Genomic DNA, 27,780 nt, shown 5'->3' with positions numbered 1-27,780 from the left:
GGTCAGGTTATCCTTAGATGTATACATTGCAGTTACAGTTTTTTCCCCCACCCGTTTCTAATGTTTCATTGCTGGTATACAGAAATGCAACTGACTTCTGAATGTTAATCTCATTTCCTGCTCCTTTGCTGAATTTATTAATCAGTTCAAGGAGTTTTGGGGTTGAGTCCTTAGGGTTTTCTAGGTATAGTATCATGTCATCTGCATACAGTGACAGTTTGATTTCTCCTCTTCCTATATGGATGCCTTTTATTTCTTTGGTTTGTCTAATTGCTGTGGCTAGGACTTCCAAAACGATGTTGAAGAGCAGTGGTGAGAGTGGGCATCCCTGTCTTGTTCCAGATTTGAGGGAGAAGGCTTTCCGTTTTTCCCCATTGAGGATTATATTTGCTGTGGGTTTCTCATAAATGGCTTTGATTATGTTCAGGAATGTTCCCTCTATACCCACTTTGGCGAGGGTCTTGATCATGAATGGATGTTGAACTTTGTCAAATGCTTTTTCTGCGTCTATTGAGACGATCATATGATTTTTGACTTTTGTTAATGTGGTGTATGATGCTGATTGATTTGCGTATGTTGAACCATCCTTGTGAACCTGGGATGAACCCAACCTGGTCATGGTGTATGATGTTTTTGATATGTTGTTGGATTCGGTTGGCTAAGATTTTGTTGAGAATTTTTGCATCTATATTCATCAATGATATTGGGCGATAGTTTTCTTTTTTGGTAGTATCTCTGCCTGGTTTTGGAATGAGGGTGATGGTGGCCTCATAGATTGTCTTTGGGCATGTTCCGTCTTCTTCAACCTTTTGAAAGAGTTTAAGGAGGAGGGGCACCAATTCCTCTTTATATGTTTGATAGAATTCACCTGTGAAGCCATCTGGTCCTGGACTTTTATTTGTAGGGAGTGATTTTATGACCTCTTCAATTTCATTTCTAGTGATGGGTCTGTTCAGTTGGTCTGTTTCTACTTGATTCAGTTTTGGCAGGCTGTAAGATTCTAGAAAATTGTCCATTTCTTCCAGATTGTCAAACTTGTTGCCATACAGTTGTTCATAGTATTCTCTTATGGTTTTTTGTACTTCTGCTGTATCCGCTGTGATTTCTCCTTTTTCATTTCTAATTTTGGTGATTTGGGTTCTTTCTCTCCTCTTTTTAGTGAGTCTGGCCAGGGGTTTGTGTAATTTTGTTGACCTTTTCAAAGAACCAGCTCTTGGTTTTATTAATTTTCTCTATGTTTTTTGAGTCTCTATTTCATTGATTTCTTCTTTGATCTTTATAATTTCCTTCCCTCTGCTGACTTTAGGACTTTTTGTTCTTCTTTTTCTAATTCATTTAGGTGGAGGGTTAAGTTGTCAATTTGGGATCTTTCTTCTTTTTTGAGAAAGGCCTGTATTGCTATAAATTTCCCTCTGAGCACTGCTTTCGCCGAATCCCATAGATTTTGAGAGGTTGTGTCTTCATTATCATTTGTTTCAAGGTAGTTTTTAATTTCCTTCTTGATTTCCTCATTGACCCATTGGTTTTTTAGTAGCATGTTGTTGAGTCTCCATGTAGTAGGTTTTTTCTCTTTCCTTTTCCCATGGTTGGTTTCTAATTTCATGGCATTGTGGTCAGAGAAGATACTTGAGATAATTTCTATGCTCCTAAATTTGTTGAGGTTCGCTTTGTGTCCCAATATGTGGTCGATTCTTGAGAATGTTCCATGAGCATTTGAGAAGAATGTGTATTCTGCTTTTTTTGGATGTAGTGTCCTGAAGATATCAATTAAGTCTACCTTTTCTATTGTTTCCTTTAGGATCTCTGTTGCTTTATTGGTTTTCTGTCTAGAGGATCTGTCCATTGATGTGAGGTGGGTATTAAGGTCTCCTACTATGATTGTATTCTCATCAATATCTCCCTTTATGTCTGTTAATATTTGTTGTATGTATCTGGGTGCTCCTATATTTGGGGCATATATGTTGACGATAGTAACATCCTCTCCTTGGATGGATCCCTTAATCATTAAGTAGTGTCCTTCTTTGTCTTTCTTTATGTCTTTTGTTTTAAAGTCTATTTTGTCTGATATGAGTGTTGCGACTCCTGCTTTTCTGTCATGTCTATTGGTGGGAAATATTTTTCCCCACCCTTTCACTTTCAATCTATATGTATCTTTTGTCCTAAGGTGAGTTTCTTGTAGGCAGCATATTGAAGGTTTTTGCCTTTTTATCCACTCAGCCACTCTGTGTCTTTTGATTGGGGCATTCAGTCCATTGACATTTAAGGTGATAATTGATAGATGATTATTTATTGCCATTTGAACCTCGTGTTCCAGTTGTGATTCTATGCTTCTCCATTCTTCCTTTCTTTTTTTTTTTTGGTTGGATGGTCTCCTGTTATTATCTGCTTGAGTGTATTTTTTTTTTAAATGCAATATTTGGTTTTGGCTTGTGGTTGCCCTATTTTCTAACTATGCTAACCCCTTCCTATAATTGTGTGTTTTAGCCTGATGGTCCTGTAAGTTCAAACACTTCATTACTATATTAAAATTAAGAAGAGAAACATACAAACAAACAAAAGGGTTATTTACTTCCTAACATCCCTTGCCCACATTTTATGGTTTTGATGATGCTTTTTTCTTTTTAATTTTATTTTGTTTGAAGCATGTTCATGATTAAATCTGTATGCTGGCTTATTTGAGTGACTGCTCTCTGATTGCAGTTTCCTCAGTCCTAGTTCTTCCTCTTCTTCTTCTTCTTTTTTTTTTCTTTTCTTTTCTTTTTTCCTCCCTTTCCTTCCTTTCTTTTTGGTTTAGAGAAGCCCTTTCAATATTTCCTTTAACCTGGGTTTTGTGTTGCTGTATTCTTTAAGTTTTTGTTTGTTGAAAAAAATTTTTATTTCCCCTTCTATTTTAAATGATATTCTTGCTGGATAGACTATTCTAGGTTGCATATTTTTTCCTTTTAGCACTTTAAATATCTCTTGCCATTCCCTCCTGGTCTGTAGTGTTTCTGTAGAGAAATCAGCTGATATTCTTATGGGGGTTCCCTTGTAGGTAACATTCTGTTTTTCTCTTGCTGCCTTTAGGATCCTCTATCACTAACTTTTGCCATTTTTATTATGATGTGTCTTGGTGTGGGTCTGTTTGGGTTCAGTTTGTTTGGGGCCCTCTGTGCTTCTTGTATCTTGAACCCAGTATCCTTTAGATTTGGGAAGTTTCCAGCGATAATTTCTTCAAATATATTTTCCATTCCCTTATCTTTTTCTACTCCTTTTGGAATTCCTATTATGCGTAGATTGGCCCACTTTATATTATCCCATAGGTCTCTTATATTGCTTTCCAGTTTTTTGATTTGGTTTTCTGTCTGTTGACTGGATTGAGTGATTTCCATTATTCTATCTTCCATATCACTGATTCGTTCTTCTGCATTATTCATTCTGGTTTTTACTGCCCCTAGTTCAGTTTGCATCTCTGCAAATGAATGTTCTAGTTTTTCTTGGCTCCTCCTTATATTTTCTAGTTCCTTTCTGAGGGTATCTGCATTACTGTTCATATCTTCTCTTAATTCCTTCAGTATTTTCACTGTTTCTCTTTTGAACTCCAGGTCTGTCTGACTGCAGAGATCTGTTTCATTGTTGACTGTTTTAGGTGAGTTCTCCTGTTGGTTTGACTGGGGGTGGTTTCTCAGCTTCTTCATCTTGCTTGTTGTTTTCTTTCTCCTGAGGGAGTTGTACTCTCCGTGATTGGGCAGTGTTTGCCTTGTCACTGCCGTGGAATATTTCCTGAGGGCTGGCGTTGTTGGTCAATCTTTTTTGAGGCAGTGCGGCTTTTCTGGAGTGTTGATGGGGCTAACAGTGTTTCTTTGAAGCAAAGGAGGGCTTCCTGAGGGCAGACAGGACTGGGAGGTCCACCCCACGATGGTAGCAGATTTCACTTGGTCATGCAGAGCTTGCTCTGGTGTTTTTAGGCTGTGGGGTTCTTGCAGGGGGTTGGCGGTGTTGGGCAGCTGTTCCTCAGGAGTGCAGCACCCCTGGGGGCTGGAGCAACTCTCTGGGTCACTGAGAACCTAAGAGTCTCTTCCCTAGGGCAGCCCAACTCAGAAGGACGGCCTAAGAATGTAGGCGGATATTTTCACAATCTGGCTGAGCTTGTTGCAGCTTTTCTGGTCTGCAGGGGCTCTTCCAGGGGGCTGGTGGTGCTGAGCAGCTATTCTGCGGGAGTGGGGCACCCCCTGGGGGCTTGGGCGGGTAGCAGGGCTACTGGAAACCCAAGAGGCTCCTCCCCAGGGCAGCCTGACTCAGAAAGACCATCTGAGATCTTTTCCCGACTCGGCCAGGCTTGTTGCAGCTTTTCTGGGCTGCAGGGGGTCCTGCCTGGAGCTGGCAGTCCTATGCAGCTGATCCACTAGAGCACCCCCTGGGGGCTTGGGCGGGTAGCAGGGCTGATGGAAACTGAAGAGGCTCCTCCCCGGGGCAACCCGACTCAGAAAAACCATCCGAGAATTAGGCTGATCTATTCACGGCCTGGCTAAGCTTGTTCTAGCTTCTCTGGGCTGCAGGCCTTTTCTCGGGGGCTGGTCGTGTTTGGTGCTGCTCTGCGGAAGTGTAGCCCCTCCAAAGGCAAGCAGGCCTGTGCAGGGACAGCCCCTGTGGTGGTAGGCTTCAGGCAATTGTTGAGGCCAGCCCTCCTGGATGGCAGGCAGCCCCAGGTTTGGCGAGAGCGTAGGGGGTGGTGGGGGTGGGGGGAGGGGATGCATTGGGAAGCACAGCTTTCAGCTAGCTAACGGGCCTGTAAGCTTGCTGTGGCGTGGGAGGTATTCTATGGGGACCCACCCCTTCTTCTCTCCCTTCCCCAGCACGTGCGCAGACCAGGCTCTTCTCCCAGGTTCCCTCTGATGGGGCTTTCCACTTCCCCTCCCCTAGAGTATTGCTCCCTTCCTCTGCGACAGCTTTGTTTTCTAGTCTCCCAGGCAGTCTCTGCCCCGTCAAATGGTTTCTAGACCTCCCAAACAGTTTCTGCTCCGCCCCGCCCCCCCAGCCTGTTCTCAGGGTCTAACCTCTCGAGCGGAGATCTCGGTGCCCCGCCCCCATCCAGGCATCCCCTGTCCCTTTCCTGGGGACTAACCTCTGGAGCCGAGGACTTGGTGCCCAGCCCCCATCCAGGCGTCCCCCAGCCCTTTCTTGGGGACTAAGCTTGGAGGCGAGGTGTCGGTGCCCAGCCCCCACCCAGGCGTCTCAATTTTTGGTGACTGTGCCCGTAGTTCAGATGGTCCGTTCTGTTCTTGATCGGCTTTTCCGTACTCAGCTTACTGCTACACTCTTCTCTGCATCTGGAGATTCCTCCGGTTTGTTTGATCTTTCCCCAGGTAGGTGACTTTCCAGGGTGTGGGATCCCTTTCTCCTCTGCAGTTCCCTTTCGGGAGCACCCGTCCCGCTTGGATTCACCTTCTCTCACTCTCCTCTTTTCTCCCGTTCTGCCCAGTAATGTCACGAACTTCTTGCTGTTATTGGAGTTTAGGTTCCTCTGCCAGCAATTGGTTGCTGTTCTGTGTGAGTCATTTATTCTGTAGATGTGCTTTTTTTGTTGTGTTTGTGGGAGAGGGCGAGCGTGTCCCTCCTCTGCCATCTTGTCCTTTCTTAGTGGTCTTTTTTTAGGGCCACACTTGTGGTATATGGAGGTTCCCAGGATAGGGGTCTAATCAGAACTGTTGCTGCTGGCCTATGCCAGAGCCACAGCAATGCCAGATCTGAGCCACATCTGTGACCTACACCACAGCTCACGGCAATGCCAGATCCTTAACCCACTGAGTGAGGCCGGGGATTGAACCTGCAACCTCAAGGTTCCTAGTCAGATTCATTTCTGCTACACAACGATGGGTGCTCATGTCCTTATTTTAGATGATATTCTTGATGGCTAGAGTATTCTAGGTTGCAAATTTTTCTGCTTTAGAACTTTGAATATATCTTGCCACTCTCTTCTGGCCTGTAGTGTTTCCCTAGAGAAATCAGCTGATAGCCTTATGGAGGTTCCCTTATAATTAATGTTTGTTTTTCTCTTGCTGCCCTTAAAATTCTCTCTTTATCTTTAAATTTTGGCGTGTTTATTATAATATATCTTGGTGTGGACCTGTTTGTGTTCAACTTGTTTGGGGCCCTCGGTGCTTCCTGTATCTTGATATCTGTTTCCTATAGATTTGGAAAGTTTTCAGACATAGTTTCTTGAAATATGTTTTCAATCCCCTTTTTTTTTTCTTCTTTTGGAATCCCTATTATGCATAGATTGGCCTGCTTTATGTTATCCCTTAGATCTCCTATATTGTTTTCATGTTTTTTCATTTGGTTTTCTGTCTGCTGTCCTGATTGGGTGATTACCATTATTTTATCTTCCAAGTCACTAATTCTTTCTTCTGCATTATTCATTCTGCTCTTTAGTGCCTTTAACACAGGTTGTGTTTCTGCAGATGAATTTTCTAATGTTTCTTGGTTCCTCCTTATATTTTCTAGTTCCTTTCTAAAGTAATATATTAATGTTCATATCTGCTCCTAATTCCTTCATCTTCACTCTTAATTCCTTCAGTATTTTCACTATCTCCTTTTTGAAGTCGGTGTCTGTTAGACTGTAGAGTTCTGTTCTATTGTTTGCCCCTTCAGGGGAAATCTCTTGTTCTTTTAACTGTGAACCATTCCCAAGCTTCTTATTTTTGCTTATATCTTTCCTATTCTATGAGTTTAGGGAAAACAACTACTGTAATCTTGGAGGGCTATTTATATGCAAGAGTGCCCCTGGGTAGTTTGTTAGGGCTTACTAGTGTGTGTGTGTGTGTGTCTGTGTGTGTGTGTGTGTCTGTGTGTGTGTGTGTGATTCTTTTAGTTTGGATGCTTTCTGTATCTTTTAAACATATTTCACGTATATTTTTAACACCCTATTCTTTTTCTTCAGTGTGTGCAGGCTGTTATCCCTTTGATATGGGGTACGCTGGTGTATGGTCTGCTGTTACTTCCAGGGAGATGGAGACAATGGGCAGGGCTATTAGCCAGGGCCTTGTTGCTGGGCTCTTGACAGTGGCAAGGACCTGTGGGGAGGTGGTACAGGCTTCTTCTTGTTGCAGGGCCATGGGAAGTGGCAGTGACTCTCAGGCAGGAGTAGGTGGCACCCGGAACATTTGGCAGTGGCAGCAGCAGGATGTGTGCATTCCCAGGGGAGAGAGGGCAAAAACACTGTACTGACCATTGAGGTGACTGGGGCCGCAGGTGGTGCCTGTTCACAGATTGCTAGTGGTGGCAGGCCATGCCCACCTCTGGAGTCTGAGATGGCTGCATTGGTTTGCCCTTGCCACCTGTAGCCCATGCAAGAGGTGCTCTGCCACTGAGAGCCTGCACATGCACAGACAAAGATATTCCTATGGTGGTCCTGCCTATTCCCCTCTCACCCTCCCCAACAATGGCATCTTGCTTCTGCCATGGGCCCAGCCCTCCTCACAGCTTCCCTCTGCTGTAGCACTCCACTCCCAAGCCCATGGCACCCTGAACCCTAGCCCCTCAGGCTGTCTTCACACATCCTAATCCTCTCCTTGGAACTTACCTCTGGAGCCTGAGTCTCAGTGCCCAGCCCCCACCCAAGCATCTCAGGCCATGGTGTCTGGGGGTAGTGGTACTTATGGTTTGTGTAACTGTCTCTCTGATTTGCCCTTATCTGGCTGGTGTGCTTTTCTCCAAGGCTTTGAGTTTCCCTCTCCATCTTGGTTGATCTCCCCATCATCTAGGTGTCCTCCTAGGGTGTGGATTCCTTTCTCTTTCACAGCTCCCTCTCAGGAGTGCTGGTCCCATCATGATTCCTTAATTTTCTCCTCTATTTTTTCCCCTTTTGTTCTATCTAATTATTTAGAGGTTATCTTGCCCTTTTTGGAGGTTTAAGTTCTCTGCCAATGTTTAGTAGAAGTTCTGTGTGAGCCGTTCTACATGTAGATTTTTTTTAATGTGTTTGTTGGAGAAGTTGAATGCCACATCATACTCCTCCACCATCTTGACCCCACTCTGAGCTTTTCCTATTTCCATCTCCCTTTTAGGGGTGCAGTACCATCTTGCTTCCTTTTTCATTTTCTCTTTTTTTCTTTCTTCTGTCCTGCTCAAGTTTGTGAATTTTTTCTTGCTCTATCAGAATTCTGAGGTCTTTTCTCAGTGTTTGGCAAATTTTCTAGGTAATAGTTCCACATGTAGATGGATTTTCAATGTATTTGTGGGAGTAGGTGAGCCTCATATCCTACTCCTCTACCATCTTCTCTCTACCACGTGGACCTATTTAAATGCAATGCTGAGTCATATATCTGGGCAAGGGTATGAGATTCTACTTTTAGTGCAGTCTCTCAGGTGATGCTCATGGTGGGATGGTGGAATGTTGAGGACCATATTTTTAGTGCCCAAGAGTTAGTACTCACTGTTGAAAACTTTTCTCTCTTCCTCAAATATTTAAAGAGCATCTACTATGTGCCAATCTTTGCTGTCACCTATCCTGTAATATTTACCTAATTTTCCTGGTGTCTGTGGGTGTGTTGTATGTGAGCTGGAGCAAGTTCTTCACTTCTCTGAATCTCCAGTACCTCTTCTGTAAAAATGGGCACATGAATTTTATCTTGCAGAGCTGTTTGATGATTACAACAAAAACAATGACAACAGTAGTAATAATAATTTTCTTTTTGTTTTTGAGCCCTTCCTCTGTCCTATTGTTTTGTAAGCATTGTTTCTTTTAAAGATTCCCATCATCTTAGGGGGTAGTGCTAATGAAATGCCCCTTTACATATATGGAAGGAGCAGAGACTTTAGTGGTTCAGGATACCAAGTGTGAAGCCTGGCCCCACCAGCTGTGTGACTTTGAGAAAGTCACTCACATAGTTTTCATTCTCAGTTTCCTCATCTACAAAATGGAGAAAAAAAAGGGTCAATGTACCTAAGGTGCTAAAAACAGCTTCAGTAACTTATGTTGGGAAATGCTGGTGTGGTGGCTGCTCTTCCTGCTCTAGGCTGCCTGCCTATTCCTGGCACATGGTAGGTCTGCGGTGAGCTGAACCTCTCTGGGCACTGGAGGCTGTTTTTTCTCCGTGTCCTAGGACTTCTCCTGGTTTTTCATAGTCTGCCTTGTCCCCTGGCCCTGAGGTGGATGCATCTGCCAGGAGGCAAAGTCTACCCCTGGGGAGGGGGAAGAGAATCTGGGGGTAGAATGCATCCTACCCCACTGAGGGCTTTGGGATCCTCCACCTGATACTTCCAGCCAGTTTTGGGGGAGGGAGTTTTGGGGTCTTCCTAATATCCTACCGGTGTCAGGTAGACTGCGTTCCTCCTAGTCTCCTGCTCAGTAGTTCTTCGAGGAGTCTCATCCTTCAAGTTCTCTGTCACCTGAGACCTCTCCGCAGGGCACATCTGGACAAGTTCAAGAGAGGGCCAAGATGGGAGCTCTAGATGCTTTGGGTGGTGTATCCTGGATGTGGGAGGATGGTCCATGTGGTGATACAAGGGGGTCAAGATATCTTCCTACTAGGGTCACCGTATTGCCTGAGATTCCACCATGAGAATTATCCCTGGATTGATAGGGCATCGTCCCTTATGAATGCAGACGAAGGAGCGTGGCGTAAGGAAAAGGCTTGGGCTTGGTGGCATGACAGATGTGGGTTGCTTCCAGCTCTGCAACTTAGCTAGAGGCTTGCCCTCTTTGGGCCTCTTCTATGAAACAGGTCTCTTCCCTCCTTCCATCACTTGGGTCTCTCTGCCTGATCCCAGGGTGCAGGCCCAGAGCACTGGGGGAATGTGTGATGTATTATCTTGCTGGCAAAACTCCTGGCATACAGTGGGTTTACTTTACGGAGAGCAGCTAACACACATAAAGAGTACCTGACACATAGTAGGTTGCTTCATGTAGAGTACCTGGCATATTGTAGATGCTCCCTGTGTGGTATGTTTGACACTCAGTGGGAATGCTAAATGTAGAAAATCTGTAATACAGTAGATAGGATTTGTGTAGAGTACCCAGCATAATGAACATTGCTCAGGGAAGGTTTATTTTATGTTGAGCACCTGATACAGAATAGGTGCACTTATGCAGGGCCCCTGGCACACTGTAGGCATAGTGTACACAGACCACCCAACACATAATAAGTATGCTTTACATACAGTACCAGCAAATAGTAGGTGTGCTTTATGTAAAACATCTGGCACTTAGTATGCATGCCTTGTGGACAGTACCCAGCAGATGGTAGCCAAGATTTATGCATCTACCTAGCACACAGTAAATTCACTTTATATAGAACACTTGGAACATAGTAGGTACCCTTCATGTAGGCATGCTTTATGTAGTTTCTGACACACTGTAGGCATGCTTTTTGAGGGAGTCAGCACAGAGTAGGCACTCTTTCCATGCAATTCTCTGCACAGAGTAGGTTCACTTTGTTCTGCGTACTGGTACACAGTAGCACAGGTACTAACTGACAGCTCTTTCCCTTCACTCTATCATTTGTGGGTCTCCTGACCCTTCCTATCTTCCTGTGGATTCCTCCTCTGTCCCTGTCTCAATGTCTCATCCAACATCTCATTTCCCGAATTTGATGGAACAGCCCATAGTAAGAGTGAGGGTGGTCAGGATTTCCTCCTCTGTCAGGACCCTGTTTTCTCTGGGCCCCTCACAGGCTTACTCTTCATGCCTCCATATGCCCTCTTCCAACTGCGCTCTTTACCCACTGACTCTGATGTGCATAATCCCCAGTCAGACTGGTTTCTCAATTCCTGTTCTCAGCAGTTATGTCTAAACCCAAGCTCTGGGTGGCCTGGAGGTAGGGATTGAACTCCTGCCAGACAGTGTGCCCTGGAAGCCAGAGGCTTTTTTTCCTCTGGCCTGATTCTGTGCCAAGAAATGGTGCATGCCACCCTTCTGGCCCATGTGTGCAGAAGAGCCCCAGAGATGTTTGTCCTGCTCATCTTGAACCTGAACATTCATAAGTTTACCTGCTGCATCCTGACCTTGGAACGGCAGGGGTGTCTGTAAACTTACAGGCTCAGAGTCACCTCTGCCTGCCCCCAACTTGCCTACCTGGGAGGTGTTGTGTTCTGAGGATCATGTGTCCAGACTGTGTGACCTGAGCTAGTTTACAGCCCTCTCTCATAAAACAGTTGGCTCCCCTTCCCCCTCTATTTGGGTAGCGGCCAGGTGGGGAGGAGGTAAAGAGGCTGCGGGGATTGGCTGGCTTAGCCTGGCCCCTGCTAACTTCCCTTAGGTCAGGGGCCAGTGGCAAAGAGTTTCCAGGAGGAAAGGAGGGAAGTTGTGTGGGACAAGGTGCTCCTGACAGAAGGTGCCAGGCTTGGAGTCAAGGGGCTGGGGGTTGTGGCCTGAGGTGAGGAAGGACGCAGTCCAAGGCAGGGTGGTTCCAGGGAATGAGCTGGCCTGGGAGGTGAGTGGACACCAGTGGTAACTACATACTATGTCTATTTCTGTCTCTATCTCTCTGTCTTTCTCTCCCTTTTCCTCTGGATTTCCCTGGGTCCCCCTCCCATCTCTGAGCACTTATCTGCCTGTCTCTGAGCCCTTTTTTTTCCATTTCCAGAACTTATCATCACCCCCCCTTCCCCCTTCTCCTCTTCTTATCTCTGCCCCAGAGTTCACCCTCAAGGCCCTTTGCTCAGTCTCAGGAACTCACTCTCCACACTCTCTGCCCTGCAGGATGCTGCAGCTGAGCGTGTCCTGGCTGGGACTGGAGACAGTGGCAGCCTCACCATGGCTGCTTCTATTGCTGGTTGGGGCTTCCTGGCTTATGTCCCGAGTCCTGGTCTGGACCTATGCTGCCTACAACTATTCTCGCCACCTCCAAAGTTTCCCACAGCCTCCAAAACGGAACTGGTTCTTGGGTCACCTGGGCCTGGTGAGTCTGCAGGGTCAGGGTGGATGGACTTCAAGAATGAATCCCAGGAGTTGGGCTGGGGTTTGGTACAGCAGAGAATGAGGGAGGCCAAAGAGCTCCCTCTTTTTTCACTCATTTATTCCTCTGCTCTACCATCCCAGGCTTTTCCCACATCCTGTCCTTTCACCCCTAGTCTGTTTCTAGGTCTATTTCCTGCCTGTTCCACACATATCTGAGGCCAGGCTGCACAGAGCCTAGTCCCCCAGCCTTTCCAGTCTCCATGATGGCCTTGAGTCCTCCTCAAGGGCAGTGTCCAGGGTGCCTTCTGCAAGCAGCCCTTTTCCTTGGGTCTTCTCATTCTGGGCTACAGCTTCCCCACAGGAATTAGCTAGCTGTCTATAGGGTCATAGCTCCCTACTCCCTCCCCATCCTGAGCACCTTCCTCTTCTCTTACTCCCCTTCCCCCTAGATGTCCCAACGGGCCCATTGCCCAATCTGGGTGAAGTTGGCCCCTCACTTCCCCTTTCAGAAGTTTCCTTAGACCTTCTGCCACCCCCTCTTACCCCCGTGGGCCTTGTGCCCCAGACCTTGACCTTGGACTTGGCCCTGCTCATGATTAAATAAATAGCTAACTGTCCAATGACTTATTGACCATCTTTCCCATTTGAGGATAGTTCTGGGGAGCAGACAGTACAGTGTCCAGTCCAGGGCTGGTGTATGGTAGGCACTCAAAATAAATGATTCATGACCTAGGTAATGAACTTGCTATCACCTCCCTCCGTCAAGGTCAAAGGAATGGGTTTCCAGCTCCTCCCATCTCCCAGTGCTGTTGAGAGAGGAGCACAGTTTTCCTTTCCTGCCTGGGAGGAGAACTACAACTTGGGAAAGGACTTACTGCAATTTTCGTGTTTGTTACTGCAAAGTTCAGAATGGGGGCATGCTGAAGCTCACTGTGAAGATTTCCTGAGACTCAGGGTCTTGAAATGGCCTCAGTGAGCCTTGTAGGCAGCAGGAAAGTTACAAATTTGCTGTTGTTCTGCCTTCCTCTCCAAGGGCTTGCCTGAGGGGACTGGTCTTGGAAGTTTTCCTCCCCCCAGCTCCTCTTGCTGTGTGACCTCAGCTGACTCACTCTCCCTCTCTGGACCAATCTCATCAAGTGCTTTGAATCCTTACCTCGGTGTCCTTGGGGAGAGGGGACTGAGTCACAAAGGTGAATATGACTTATATTCAGCTTCCCAGAGCACCTGGGAGTATTTGTCAGGCTTGAATGGGGTATTATGAGGGGGAGAATGTTTCACCAGGAGGGGACCTTCCCTCTTCTCACTTTTGGGGACTATAGCTTCAGTTTCTTCACTTGTAAATGCACAATTTTGGGGCATGTCCAAGGGTTGTGGCAAGACAGACAGGTTTCAGTCTGCATAAAGCCTGGCCAGCAGAGGGAGTTCATGTGTCAGAGTTGCTGTCCTGATTGATGGGCATAATTCACTATGTCCCTTGGGGTCTGCCAGGATTGGAAGGTCCCAGGTCTGCAGACTATTGACCATGTAAGGAACTAAAGGCCGTGTGAACAAAAGCATTTGAGGACAAAACCCAGGGACAAATCCTGAACCACCATCCTACCCACAAACTTTCCCCATGGGGATTTCCTCCCTGGGATGCCCCAGGGGCATGAACCACTCCCTGGAGGAGGAAAATTTGTCTTCTGGAGCCAAGGTCAGCCTCCCTGTGGGCAGAGAGTATGTCTTTTTCCTGTGCCTTGGGATGTATCCTTGGTACACCAGAGATAATGAGCAGGAGGAGGCAGAGATTCCTTCTGTCTGTGCAGCATCTGACATACTATCCACTGCAGGGGCTCCTTTTGGTGAGTGATGGCCCTTGCCTTGCTTGCAGGTTCCCCCGACGGAGCAGGGATTGAGAGACTTAACTCAGCTGGTGACTAACTACCCCAAGGGATATATGACCTGGATGGGCCCCATCACACCCCTCGTCATTTTGTGCCACCCTGACTTGATCCGGACAATGGCCAATGTCTCAGGTACCCATGCAGAACTTGTGGTGATGGGTGCAGTGGCACATCTGAGGGCTTCTAGCCCCTCCTTGTCAGGTTTCTATGTGGACCTACAAGACCCCAGCCCCTCTTCTCACTCAGTCATCATCCTTTTTCCTTCATGTATTCACCAACCCCATTTCACTACCCCTCCGTCCTCTCGCTGCTGTCTGTACCCCATTGTGGTGTCTTTGTTGAAGTACATTCCTGACCTTGAGGAAATAAATGTGAACAGAGAGGTCCCTGACCTGATGTTGTTAAGAATTGGTCAGAGAAAAATGGGTTGTGGCAATCCAGAGAAGAAACAAGTTTCTCTGCTGGAGTATACTGGAAGACTTCCTGGAGGAGGAGTTCCTGGAACTGGGTCTGGAAAATTGAGCAAAAATTTTAAACCAGAAAGCAGAGTGATACAGTGAGCATCAATAGTATTCCAGGCCCTCTACCAGGCTTTCCCTGAAAATGATTCACAGGCTCAAGTCTGGATCACTGCCCTGCAAGTCCTTCCCTCTGGCAGCCTAGAAGAATGTCAATTAGATCCTTTTTTTTCCTCTCCAGATTCAGAGCTCAGAGGGGGGTCTCCTGTACACATAGGATCTAGCCAGCACCTATGCGGATGTGTGCTGCTGATGGCTTGGACCTTGGCATGCAGTCATCTGCATATTCCATCCCACCTGCATCAAGTTTGTGCTCTTTGCTCCAGGTAGACACCACCCTGGCTAAACTTGCCTGCTTCTGTGGTCTCTGTGCTGTGGTCTCTGTGCTGCCTCCAGCTGGGCAAGTGACCAGGGGGCAGGCAGAGGGGGCTGTGGCAGAGATGCCCCTACTTCTCTCTCACTTGTCTGACCTCTGGTCATATCTGTGTGGTGTCTGATGTATGGCCACATCAGGTCACATTTACATTTCTACCTGGATTCTGGGTATAGCTGGTATGTGCTATACCTGGTGACTCCTGGTACATATTTATGCCTGGTTTAAATGGAGATGGTCTCAGTCACATCTGGGGATCAGCTGTGACCAGAAACAGTTGAGTCATGTCAGTGTCTGTCTGTTTCTTGTTGAGATGCCATTAGAAATTGTGTGTTTTTTCTACTGGTCATATCTGGGTCACATTTGGGCTGTGTTTGAGGTCTGGGCCTCAGGGTCACTCTGAGAAATGCTTGAGACCTTATGTGAGTCTTGTCTGATTCAGGTTTTAGAGTATGTCTTGGTCACACCTGGTTCAAGTCTGTGTATTATCTGGGGCACACTGAGGTCATATCAGATTGTCTTCAGGTCCATGCTGGAGCATGTTGTGTCATGTGAGATTGTGTGATGCATGTTGGGACCTTGTCAGGACAAGTCAACACAGGTGGTCGAGTCAGATGTCTCAATAGATATCAGAATGCAGGGGCAGACGTGGTGTCCTAGGTCTTTGTAAAGGCATATTGTAGAGGTTTGGGATATTATTAGGGGTTTAAAACGTGTTGGACCATGTAGGAGCCATGTGAAGGCATGTTATGTTGTGTCATGTTGGATGTGTCTACCACATAAGGTTATGTCTATGGGCACTGCCTTTTCTCCATTCTGTGTACAGCCTGATCTAGTCCCATCCTCCCTCCCCCCTCCTCCCAGCTTTTGGTGCTCTTGACCCCATGCCTGCCACACTGGGCTTGGAGGGGAAATGTGGATTCCTGGCTGGAAGCCTCCATCCCCTACAAAAAATCCCTCACTTCCTCATCTCCTTTGCCCCTGATGGTTCTTATTCATGTCAGCTGCCATTGCATCCAAGGATGTGGTCTTCTATGAAGTTCTGAAGCCATGGCTGGGTGAGTAACTGGGAGTGAAGGGGATTGAGGACAACCTTGGGGGTCCAGGGGAAGATACTGCTCTTTCCCACTCCTGATGGCTGTCTCTGCAGGGGATGGGCTCCTGCTGAGTGCTGGTGACAAGTGGAGCAGCCACCGTCGCATGCTGACACCTGCCTTCCACTTCAACATCCTGAAGCCCTACATGAAGATTTTCAGTGACAGCGTGAATGTCATGCATGTGAGTTTCTTGAACCCAGGGTTCCACCTGGAGCCTTGGGGCTGAGGGAGACTCAGACATCTTGTCTGGAAATCTGCCTCTTCTAGGTGGCTTGAGGCCATTGTTCTTCCTTTCTGAGCCTCAGTTTCCTGGCCTGTAAAATGAAGATAATGTGATCCCTGCTTTGTAAGTTGGTCAAGATGATGTAGTGGGATCATGCCCCTGACCCACGGTAGGTGCTCAGAAAGTATTAGTTTATACTTTTCCTCACAGAAGCTTTCCAACCTTGAGACACAGTTGATGATTATGATGATGGATATTGTGTAGTAGTTTTTTTCTGTGTAAAAAATCACTTCAAAACAATGTGTTTAGTATTGACAAGTCTGTTAGTCAATTAGCTGGCTCTTCTGGATGTGGTTAGTCATGTATCTGTGATCAGCTGTGCGTAGGATAGTGTTGAGTTGTACCATGAAGGCCTGCAAGGCTCGATAAAGAAGAAAAACCCTGGGGTTAGCCACATAGACATCAGCGGTTTAATGGATAAGGGAAATCTTTCATGTTTGAAGCAAGTTCCTGGAGAAACACCGCACTGTGTGTGGCAAATGTAGGCAGGACATAGCAGAAGTCATTACTACCAGGAGCAGAGGGAGGTTTCCAGCTATAGGGGACTTGACATGAAGTTGGCTCATCAATTACCAGGGAAACCAGCAGAGGAACTTGCCCCTCACCACCCCTTTTATAAGCCACCATGGTAAGAGGTGTTCTGATCTGAATATTGGAACAATCACTGTCTTGAGTGGGGGAAAGTATATAGGCATTTGCTGATTAGGTTCTATGATTAAGATGAAGGGTCAGTCATGAGAACAGGACACGAATAGGGTACAGGTGAAGTAGGGATTGGTTAAGCAGGGGAGGTACAAAGAGCAAGAAGACAGCCATCCTGGGTGGCCTGACCACACAGATAGGAAGCTTAGCTGTGTGGGGTCAGTACTCTCATATCTGGAGCTTGGCTGGCTGTACCTGACCTAGCATGGCCTCAACTAGGGAAACTGGATTTCCTTTCATGGGATTCCTTCTGGAAGGAATCTCTTTCTTTCTCACATGGCAGAGGTGGAGTTCCAACAGACTGAGAGGAAGCTACAATGCCCTTTGGGGTCTACACTAGGGATGATCACCTCATTATTTTCACCAGTCTATTGACTATAGCAAGCCAAAATTAAAGGATGATGAAAATAGACTCCACCTCCTAATAGAAGTTGTCCAAGTTTCACACATTGCAAAGGGTTTGGATATATACTTAGGAAAGTGAAGCTTTGGAGGTAAGGATTTTGTAAAAGGCCTGAGATTTTTCCATACTCGTAAGCTGACAAGAGTCTTGTTATTGTTTTGTGGATTCTGCCAAAAGACATGAGATCCCTGGGTCAGAGACAAGGACAGTTTATTACTCTTGGCACTGTAAAAAGCATGTGCTTCTTGGTGGTTTGCATTCTTCCTCCAAGTCACCAAATCCCATGAGGATATCAGAGATGGGCTTCAATAGATGCTCCTCATTGTACTATACAATGTACTACACTGGGAGAAGTACTAGGTTTAGGGACTCTATGACTTTTATCTCAATTAGAAGCAAGCCTGATATTTGTCTAAGGGGAGATATAAGATCCTTTCTCAAGGTTCTTTGCTACAAACACAACTCTGAGAAATGGCCCAGTGAAAGAGCACCAGGACCTTGCAATTTTTTTTTTTTGCATATCCTGCAAAAGGTGCAGGGGTACTCAGGGCCCATGAAGGAATACCTCTCTAAACATAAGGAATATTTTCCTACTCAATTCATAAGAATGAAGATGACTAAAGCCAGTATTTGTTGTGCCCTTACTTTATGCAATAAGTTGTCCAAGGGCATACAAAATGTAGGAGGCAGAACCAGAATTTGAAGCCTGATCTCCTGACTCCCAGCTCTGGGGATTTCTTGTCCTAATAGTAACAGCTTTCATTCACACCCATGGCTGGTCCTCCTTCAGAATGGTTGACAGGTTCTGGGGGAGCACATCTTGGTGTTTGGATTTGGGGAGGGGTACAGGGGAGACAGTACCCAGCTCCAGCTGTCTTCTTCTCTGTTCAGGCCAAGCGGCAGTGTCTGGTCCTTCAAATCACTAAATAGCGTGAGGATGACACAAGTGGGCTTCAGTAGATGCCTGTTCATAGAGTATGTTGCACTACAGTGAGGAAGAGTACTCTAACCTTTTTTTTTTTTTTGTCTTTGCCATTTCTTGGGCCGCTCCCGTGGCATATGGAGGTTCCCAGACTAGGGGTCAAATTGGAGCTGTAGCCGCCAGCCTACACCAGAGCCACAGCAATGCGGGATCCGAGCCATGTCTCGTGATCTCGTGCTCGTGAGCCTACACCACAGCTCACGACAATGCTGGATCGTTAACCCACTGAGCAAGACCAGGGATCGAACCTGCAACCTCATGGTTCCTAGTCAGATTCATTAACCACTGCGCTATGACGGGAACTCCTAGGGATTCTAGACTTTTATAACCATTAGAAGCAAGCCTGATATTTGTCCATGGGAGCCATAACTTAACTCCTCAAGGTAGTTTGCTGCAAACACAACCCTGAGAAAAGTCTCAGGTAAAGAACATAAGGGCCTGGAAGGATTTTTTATTTTGGAATAACATGCAGGAAAGTGCAGGGGTACTCAGGGCCCGTGGGAGATTATTTCTCTCAACATAAGGGATATTTTCCTAATTAATTCATAACAATGAAGATACTGAAAGCTAACATTTGTCATGCATTTGCTTTATGTAATACGTTGACTGAGAATGTAGGAGGCAGAATCAGGATTTAAATACAGATCTCCTCACTCCCAGCCATGGGAGATTCATGTCCTAAGAGTAACAGATTTCACTGCCACCCAAGCCTGGTCCTCCCTTGACAGGGGTGCCTGGGCCCAGGGGTGCATCTGGGTGTTTGGGTTTTGGGAGGGGCCTAGGGGAGGCAGTACCCAGCCCCAGCCCTTCCTTCTTCTCTGTTCAGGCCAAGTGGCAGCGTCTGGTCACAGAGGGCCACAACCGTTTGGACATGTTTGAACACATCAGCCTCATGACCCTGGACAGTCTGCAGAAATGTGTCTTCAGCTTTGACAGCAATTGCCAAGAGTGAGTCTCATCCCAGGGCCTGGAAACATGAACAATAGACCAAAAGGAGTGTTTATGGGAGGTAGGACCCAGCAGGGCAATCAGAATGGCTTTCCTGGAAGAGGTGGGCCAGGGCTGGACAGGAAGAGGAAAGAGAAGGATAAATCCTTTCAGGTAGGAAGAAATGTTTGATAAAGGGCAGGAGCTAGAATGAGCAATAGGGGTGCAAAAGTGAGGAGACACCTTTGAAATGGAATAGGGTACAGGATTATCTCTCTTAAGAATATTCTGAAGCCATACAAAGAGGATATGAACTTTATCCTGAGGTTTCCATGTAGCCATGGAAGTTGTTTGAGCAGATGAGGGTCTTTCTTGGTCAAAGTTGAGTTTGGATGTCTGACTTGAGAGAAGTCTAACTATTATGTAGAAACTGGATGGCATTAACATGGGATGCAAGGAGACTGAAATAGAGGCTAGACTCATGGACAAGTTGGGAGAGGATAAAGTCTGAGCTGAGTGGACAATTTTGGGTGTGAAGGGGAAGATACTGTATAAAAGAGAGGGGAGAAGAGAAGCATGATATCTAAGCTGTGCTCTGGATACCTGGGCTGTGGAGGCAGCTCATAGAGATGGGATGCAGGGAAAGAAAGTCACATCTCCACTGTGTATCTATGGGCCATGTGTTCTTAGAGACTCAGCTTCCTGATGGGAGGTAGTTCCTGGCTTTAGGTGTTTTAGGTTGTTGTTCCCCTTCATGCTCTCTCATTCTGCAGGAAGCCTAGTGAATATATTGCTGCCATCTTGGAGCTCAGTGCCCTTGTGGCAAAACGGCACCAGCAGATCTTCCTGCACAAGGACTTCCTGTACTACCTCACCCCCGAAGGGAGGCGCTTCCGCAAAGCCTGCCACCTGGTGCACAATTTCACAGATGCTGTCATCCAGGAGCGGCGCCGCTCCCTCCCCAAAGAGGGCATTGATGATTTCCTCAAGGCCAAGGCTAATGCAAAGACTTTGGACTTCATTGATGTGCTCCTGCTGACCAAGGTGGGCTCCTCTGGGATCTGAGTCCAAGAGGTAAAATGGACCTTGACCTGATATAAGAACTTGGACTTGATGCAGAGGATACTGGGGATCCATGGAAGGTGCTTGAGGAAAGGAAGAATGAATCAGGGATATTTTTTAGAGATGACCATGTGGAATCAGCCTGCAGGGGACTGCTAAGTCTGAAAGTTGAGTTGCTAAGACTTCACTTCTGAGCTAAAGTTATTCTACCACAGAGGCATACTGTGTATATATATTATACAAAAGCATCCCATTTATTACTTATAGCAGTAGGAGTAGCCAGAATAGAATCATACCTCCATTTTCCCATCCCCAAATTCCTCTTTGTGTTCCTTGATGCTTTTACCTGTACCTGTGGGTGCATTTGCATCACAAGAAATGTACCTCCAGATTTTGAATTTTTGAACTTATACTCACAGCTAATACATCTACCCATTGTTCCCTATGGAGAACAGAGGGACAAGGAGAGGGAGAAGTTGTTGTGGAGTTTAAACAAATCTTCAGTGAGAAGGCAGAGTCTATAGGTTGTATAGGTTTGTATAACTCATTCCCTATCTCCAGGGAGATAAAGAATCTTGGATTTCCTCTCCTAGTACATGAGCAAATTGGAGCAATGCTCAATCTCTAGCTTCCAAGGCAAGTTTCCATTCAATCGTCCTGTAACTTTTTTTGCCAGTAGCTATTTTCTCAGAAATTCCCCATCACAAAGAAACATACAGATCTTTATGGATCATGAATTTCTTTCACCAGGGACAACATAGGAGGCAAAGAGGTCATGGAGGAGGCTTTTGTGGTAGGGCCTCTGGTTATAGTGAGTGAGGGAAGTCTAGGAGTTCAGAATGCGCTTGGCTTCCTGGATGGATGATGGAGCTTCAGAGATTATCTTAGTTTTGGCTCAGGGGCCCTCAGAGTTGATGTGATTCTGGGAATCTTGCTTCCTCTCCAGGATGAAGATGGGAAGGGATTGTCAGATGAAGATATCCGAGCTGAAGCTGACACCTTCATGTTTGAGGGTGAGGGTTCCAGTGTGGCACTATAGAGGGTACAAGTAGACCCTGGACCAGTCCATCCCTTCCGTTCCTACCCATGGGCCTTACTGGGAGGATGCTGTCCACCCTCTGGTGCCGAAGTAGCCCAGAGACCCAAGCCTGTCTTGCTACTTCTCAGGCCATGACACCACAGCCAGTGGCCTCTCCTGGGTCCTGTACAACCTGGCAAAGCACCCAGAATACCAGGAGCGCTGCCGGCAGGAGGTGCATGAGCTCCTGAGGGACCGTGAGCCTAAAGAGATTGAATGGTGAGTGCGGGTCCACATGACCTTTTTTTAAAAAGTATTAAAGTATAGTTGATTTACAGTGTTATCAATTCTTTTTCTCATACTATCTTCCATCATGTTTTATCCCAAGAGGTTGGATATAGTTCCCTATGCTTATCCATTCTAAATGTAATCATTTGCATCTACCAATCCCAAACCTCCAGGCCCACTACAATCATAAGTATGTTGTCTATGTCTGTGTCTGTTTCTATTTCCTAGATGAATCTAAAATATGGTACAAATGAACCTATCTCATGGCCTTTTGCTGAGCCCCTCTCACTGGCTCTGCTTCTCAGCTGGGGAACAGAGAAATCTTTTTGTTGATTCAGTCATTATTGCTTAATGGGAATAGGAGAGAAGCCTGGACCCAAAGTCTGGTATCCATCATGAACAGCAGGGGAAATTTTTCAGTCTTTTGTGACAGAAAGACCTGGACTTCTAAGAGAATTAGTGACAATGTGCAAAGGCAGGTGATGCCACTCAGCACATATTCAGTAAATGAACTTCCCCTCCACTCCCTTGCTTTTCTCTCTGAATTCACGTTTTCAAACATCTTCCCAAGTGTTGGCTCATCATATTATTTAGTCCAGGATTCATCATATTATTTAGTCCAGGATTCACAGGGAATACCTGGGGATTGAAGTCATTCAACTCCTTTTCAGGAACACCCACATCTTCATCTACTGAGGCCCCATGCATTACCACTTCCATGATGCCACACTGCATCCCTATTCCCAATTCTATGCCATCTCCAATTCTTCCCAGTCCCATTCTGTGTCCTTGAGGCTTTGGGAGGCCTGAGACCCAGCATTTGCCTTCCAGGAGCTCCCAGCCTAGTGGAGGTATAGTCCCAGGTCAGGACACTACCAGTGTACACTGGCAGACCTGAAGTTTAGGTTAAGACAGGCAAAGTTGAGGGTGGAAAAAATTCTTCAGCTGAGACCCTGAATGATGATCATTAGATATTTGGCTGCATTTTGGGTGCAGCTAGTTAGCTCAAGAATACAGGAGGCAAAAATGAAGAAATGGTGGGGAGAGGTTGGGGAGGAAAGGGTAAGAGAGAGGTAGAGGAAGATGGTGATGGTGAGGGAGAGGGATAAGTGAGAGAGGATGTTAATTTGAACATATAATTGACTTGTACATTCAGATTATTTCCTAATATTAACACACAGTATCCCAGAGTGTGGAATGGGTATTAAATTTTAGATATTAACATCATGTTTACGATTTTAATGTACAATTTTAGTGTAGGGTTCTTATGCAAATATTGATCATTTAACCCTTAGATGCTCTTGTTGCCATGGTAAATCATATATTCCATCTAGATTGGGAGACTTTTGTACATTAATTTGAAATAGACATTCATATTTCTTGCTAAATTTAGTTCAGGTATTTTATATCATCACCATTATAATCTTTTCTTTTGTCATTTTTTCTGATGATTATTTCTAATAGAGAAACTAATATTTTGTGGATAAAATTTCTTGCCCAGTGAACATAGTAAAGTGCTAAATATGTAGTCTTGTATCAGTAGGAAAAATAAAGATCATTTAATAAAAGCTCTTGAATACCTGGGGAGCTACATGGAAAAAACTTAATTCAAACTGCTTCCTTTGTCTTATGAGGAAAGAACATGCACATAAATCTAAGACTTAAATTAAAAAACAAAGGAGTCCTATAGTCTCTAGAGGAAACCATGGAAGTTATTTTATAGCTACAGAGTAGGGAAGGTCTTTATTTCTTTATTATTTATTATTTTTTGGCCACACCAGTGCATGCGGATATTCTTGGACCAGGAACTGAACCTTCCCCACTGCAGCAACCCAAGTCACAGCAGTGACAATGCCAGATTCTTAACCTGTTGAGGCACCAAGCTACTCTGTGAAGGTCCTATTCTTAACACAAGTCCCAGGAGATGTACAAAAAATATTGATACACTGTTACATGAAAAAGTTACAGAACAGTGTGTATAGTATATAGTATGCTACTATATAATTTTTTAATGCAAAAAATACCTCTGGCAGAATACATAAAAATAATCAACAGGCAAACTATGAGAAGGGGGAGTGAATGTTGTTGGGCCATGGGGGTGGTGTTTTGTGGCTTTCCAATTTGAACTAGTTAACTATCATCATCAAGGGTTTAAATTGCCACATAGAAAGGAGATTAGAGAAAATGATTTCATCCCCCTTACTACATTTTATCTTCAATGTTTATAAAAGTTTTCCAGTGAATTCTCATGCTTTCTAAGTATAAAATCACTACATGCCAAAAATGACACATTTGCCCCCACAATTCATAGGGCATTACTCTCCTTCTCCACTCCCTGTCTAATAGCATTTTCTGGTTACCTCTAGTGCCATAATAAATAAGAGTAAACATTGAATCTCTTTTGTTTCTTTCTTTTTTTTTTTTTTGTCTTTTGTCTTTTTGTTGTTGTTGTTGTTGCTATTTCTTGGGCCGCTCCTGCGGCATATGGAGGTTCCCAGGCTAGGGATTGAATCGGAGCTGTGGCCACCGGCCTACGCCAGAGCTACAGCAATGCAGGATCCGAGCCGCGTCTGCAACCTACACCACAGCTCACGGCAACGCCGGATCGTTAACCCACTGAGCAAGGGCAGGGACCGAACCCGCAACCTCATGGTTCCTAGTCGGATTCGTTAACCACTGCGCCACGATGGGAACTCCCTCTTTTGTTTCTTACTCATTAGTATTTTTGTTTAGCTGTCTTGTCATAAAGAATATTTTATTTTTATACAGATTTATATACTTTTTTTGGTTGGCTTTTTAATGTTGTGTTTTATTCAGAAAGGCATCTAGAAATATCTGGCTAAATTTTGTCTGGTGCTTCTGTCATATTACTTTTCTCTATTTCTTTCTAAGAACAATTTTATTGAGATATGGTAGATAGAGAAAAAGATATACATATTTACTATATAAGACAATTAGTTTGGGGATATTGGATCTATCTGTGCTTTCATTATAGGGAGAGAGGGTCTTATGGGGCAGCAGGAGGGATGGGGTGTATGTGTGTCTCTGTTTTTGCTCCCTGGGTAATTGTCATGGGGTTTCCTCAGGGACGATCTGGCACAGTTGCCCTTCCTGACCATGTGCATCAAGGAGAGTCTGCGGTTGCATCCTCCCGTCACTGTCATCTCCCGTCGCTGTACCCAGAACACTGTGCTCCCAGATGGCCGGATCATCCCCAAAGGTGCCCAATATGAGCAGGGGAGGAGGTTCCTGATCAGGAAGAGGGGCTGAACAGGCAAGGAGGAACTAGTCCTGACTGGCCCCTCCTCTCCCACAGGTGTTATCTGCCTCATCAGTATTTTTGGGACCCACCACAATCCATCAGTGTGGCCAGATCCTGAGGTGTTTCTCTCCCCCCGCCCCAATCCTTGTCCACTCCCTTTAGGGGACCTGGTGGGGGGGGCCATAGGGTTCTGATTTGGCATATCAGACATCACCTCCACCCACGATAAACATCTCTGCCTCTCCAAGGCCAGCTTCTGTCTTGGCTTTGCCCTCAGGTCTATGATCCCTTCCGCTTCGACCCAGAAAACATCAAGGGGAGATCACCTCTGGCTTTTATCCCCTTCTCAGCAGGGCCCAGGTGAGGGAAGTGAGCATCTGAGGTGGAGATGGGGTAGTGGGACGGGGATCTGGGACAGAGATTCCAAGCATGACTGTGGGGGCAGGGAAGAGAGAAAATTGAAGGTGGTCAAAGTTCTGGCTGTCCTTCCCTCTTCTCTCTCTGAGGGTTATGGGTAAGGGTCTAGGGAATAGGGGTGGGCCCAAAGAGGGGTCCTCAGTATGCTGAGATCCCCTGTTCCCCTGTCTGAAGGTCTGAGTTGGGGACGAGTCTGGGCCAGGCTCTGGGGCTTTGCAAACCCAAGTGGGTTTCCCAGGAGAAGTTCTCTATTTCTCTAGGATGGGGGTTCTGGGCAAGATTCTGGGCAAGTGGAGCCTGGGTGAGACTCCTAGGTGCAGTCATACCCCCATTTCCACTCTCAGGAACTGCATTGGGCAGACGTTCGCCATGACTGAGATGAAGGTGGTCCTGGCACTCACGCTGCTGCGTTTCCGTGTCCTGCCAGACAAGGAGGAGCCGCGCAGGAAACCAGAGCTAATCCTGCGGGCGGAGGGTGGACTTTGGCTGCAACTGGAGCCTCTGAGCGCTGGCCAGCAATGACCTACCACCTCTGGGCCTGGGATCCACCCTGACCCTACACACCTCACTTTGCAGATTCCCAGGAATAAAACTGCCACCTCTACCAGAACCTCATTGTGAGCCAGAAGGGGGCGCTTGGGCATATGATGATCCAGGCAGGTGGGTGTAGCTGTGAATGTGGAGGAGGGGAGCTGTCTGCTGGTATGGTAGCTGGAGCTCCATCTTGGATTGGGAGGACAATACTCCTTAGGGAAGGTGGGGCAGAGAGCTAGATGCCGTCAGACAGATGACTTTGGACACACCACTCCCTGCCATTATAGTACCAAGGTCACCATCTCAGTCTACCCTTTACTAGATGTTTCACATGGGGAAAAGCATTTATCTCTCTAAGCCTCAGTTCCTTTATTATATAGTAGTAGCTGCCTTCTTACACTGTTGTGGAGGTTGAATAAGCAAGCACATGCAAAATGACTGACTGAAAAGAAAATCATGGACTTGGAGAATAGACTTGTGGCTGCCCGATGGGAGAGGGAGGAAGTGGGAGGTATAAGGAGCTTGGGGTTATCAGATACAACTTAGAATAGATTTACAAGGAGATCCTGCTGAGTAGCATTGAGAACTATGTTTAGATACTCGTATTGCAACAGAACGAAGGGTGGGGGGAAAATGTATACATGTAAGAATAACTTGATCCCCATGCTGTACAGTGGGGAAAAAAACAACAAAAAAAAAAAACCCCAAAGTGACTGACTTATTGTCTGGTAAGCATCAGTACTCAAAAGGGGTGAATTTCCTCCATTCTTTTTGCATCATTTTCTCAAATTAAAAGTGTTTTAAAGTCATAAAAATATAGATAAGTTTGGGGAAAAGTGGAAACCTACTGTTGAAGAAACCTGTCAATAGAAGGCTCAGTAAATTCAAAATCTCCCTAGTTTACACTTGTTACGTAGTTTCAAGGGGTTTGAGGTGAAGCTAGCCTGAAGCTAGGAACTGAAACAAAAATTTTACCTCGAGAGGCATGACCAAGGACTTCATTTTCATCTAGATCTTCTAGGAAGTGGAGGTCAAGTAGATCCACAATGGTGAGAGGAAGGTGGAGGGCCAGGAGTGGTCCTACTCATTCAGCACCTGGCTCAGCAGCTGCCCCATGATTTTGCTTCATTCAGCCTATAGGGGTCATCACTGCCACAGCCATCCTCAGTAGTCAAAAAAAAAAAAAAAACCAAAACCAAAACAAAAAACCTTTTTTGCCCAACTCCTGCCAAACAGTGTTCTATTCTCCATCTCTGTAGGCTGGCTTCTTTCACTTAACAATGCATTTACAATTCTTTCATGCAGTGTGTATTAATACTTTCTTTTTATTGCTAAGTAATATTCCATAGTATGGATGGGACATGTTTTCTTCACCAGTTGGAGAAAATGTGCATTGTTTTCAGTTTTGCGATGTTATGAATAAAGCTACTATGAACATTTGTGTACAAGTGTTCATTACTTTTGGAGTGGGATGGTTGGGTCATATTATATGCGTATGTTTAACCTTAGAAGAAACAACCAAATTATTTCCAAAGTGCCCATGTCATTTAAAAATTTTAAATTTAATTACTTTTCCCAATTTTATTGAGATGTAATTGACATATAACCTTGTGTAACTTTAAGGTGTACAACAGATTAATTTTATACTTTTATACAATTAGGAAATGACCACAATAGTGCTAGCTTACGATCTCTTCCCCGTCCCCTCATCACATAGTTGCCATTTTTTTTATTGTTGTGAGGACATTTAAGATGTCACAGATAAACAGGTTTTTTTCCTTCTTTCTGATGGCTAAATCATATTCCATTATATTTATATACCATGTCTTCTCATCCATTCATTCACTGATGGAATGTAAACAGCTTAGTAGGTTGTTTCCTTATCTTGACTATAGTCAATAATGCTACAGTGAACGTGAAATGCAGATTTCTCTACAAGATGCTTATTTCTATTTCTTTGGATAAATACCAGGAAGAGATACTGGTTGATCAGTTTTATTTTTAATTTTTTGAAGAACTTCCATTCTGTTTTCTATAGGTGTCTGTGTCACCTGTGTCCATCCTAATTGACCAGACATACTTCCCAGTGATATATAATAGGATCTCATTGATTATCCATTCCAAAGGCAATAGTTTGTGTCTATTAACCCCAA

At 45.5% G+C, this 27,780-nt stretch overlaps 1 protein-coding gene across 5 annotated transcripts; it reads left to right on the top strand.

Moving 5' to 3' along the window:
• The first annotated feature begins 11,210 nt into the window (after positions 1-11,210).
• On the top strand, positions 11,211-27,064 carry LOC110259328 (cytochrome P450 4F2). Of its 5 annotated transcripts, XM_021083598.2 has the most exons (13): positions 11,211-11,411; positions 11,681-11,879; positions 13,749-13,893; positions 15,657-15,710; positions 15,803-15,930; positions 18,946-19,067; positions 19,820-20,090; positions 21,055-21,121; positions 21,276-21,405; positions 24,501-24,634; positions 24,731-24,795; positions 24,954-25,036; positions 25,438-27,064. In XM_021083598.2, exons 1-13 carry the CDS (start codon positions 11,395-11,397, stop codon positions 25,613-25,615), a joined length of 1,593 nt encoding a protein of 530 aa, XP_020939257.1. In that variant the 5' UTR covers positions 11,211-11,394; the 3' UTR covers positions 25,616-27,064. The 5 variants fall into 5 exon arrangements, 4 of the variants coding, with proteins under 4 accessions (XP_020939257.1, XP_020939261.1, XP_020939258.1 ...); XR_002341605.2 differs by lacking the exon at positions 24,731-24,795 and having other exon boundaries at positions 11,236-11,411; XM_021083599.2 differs by lacking the exon at positions 15,657-15,710 and having other exon boundaries at positions 11,242-11,411.
• Positions 27,065-27,780: the final 716 nt, after the last annotated feature.

This window comes from Sus scrofa, chromosome 2 (genome assembly GCF_054392235.1).
Source record: "Sus scrofa isolate SSC_HxYL_T2T_F1_AM1 chromosome 2, Sscrofa_HxYL_maternal_Yorkshire_Landrace_v2.0, whole genome shotgun sequence".
Lineage (NCBI taxonomy): Eukaryota > Metazoa > Chordata > Mammalia > Artiodactyla > Suidae > Sus > Sus scrofa.
This window is presented reverse-complemented; position numbering and strand designations above follow the sequence as displayed.

Excerpts from the sequence above, each read along its gene's own strand:
- LOC110259328 (XM_021083598.2), top strand. Across the intron at positions 11,880-13,748 it reads TCTTGGGTCACCTGGGCCTG|GTTCCCCCGACGGAGCAGGG; the intron begins GTGAGTCTGCAG and ends CCTTGCTTGCAG. Across the intron at positions 24,796-24,953 it reads CAGTGTGGCCAGATCCTGAG|GTCTATGATCCCTTCCGCTT; the intron begins GTGTTTCTCTCC and ends CTTTGCCCTCAG.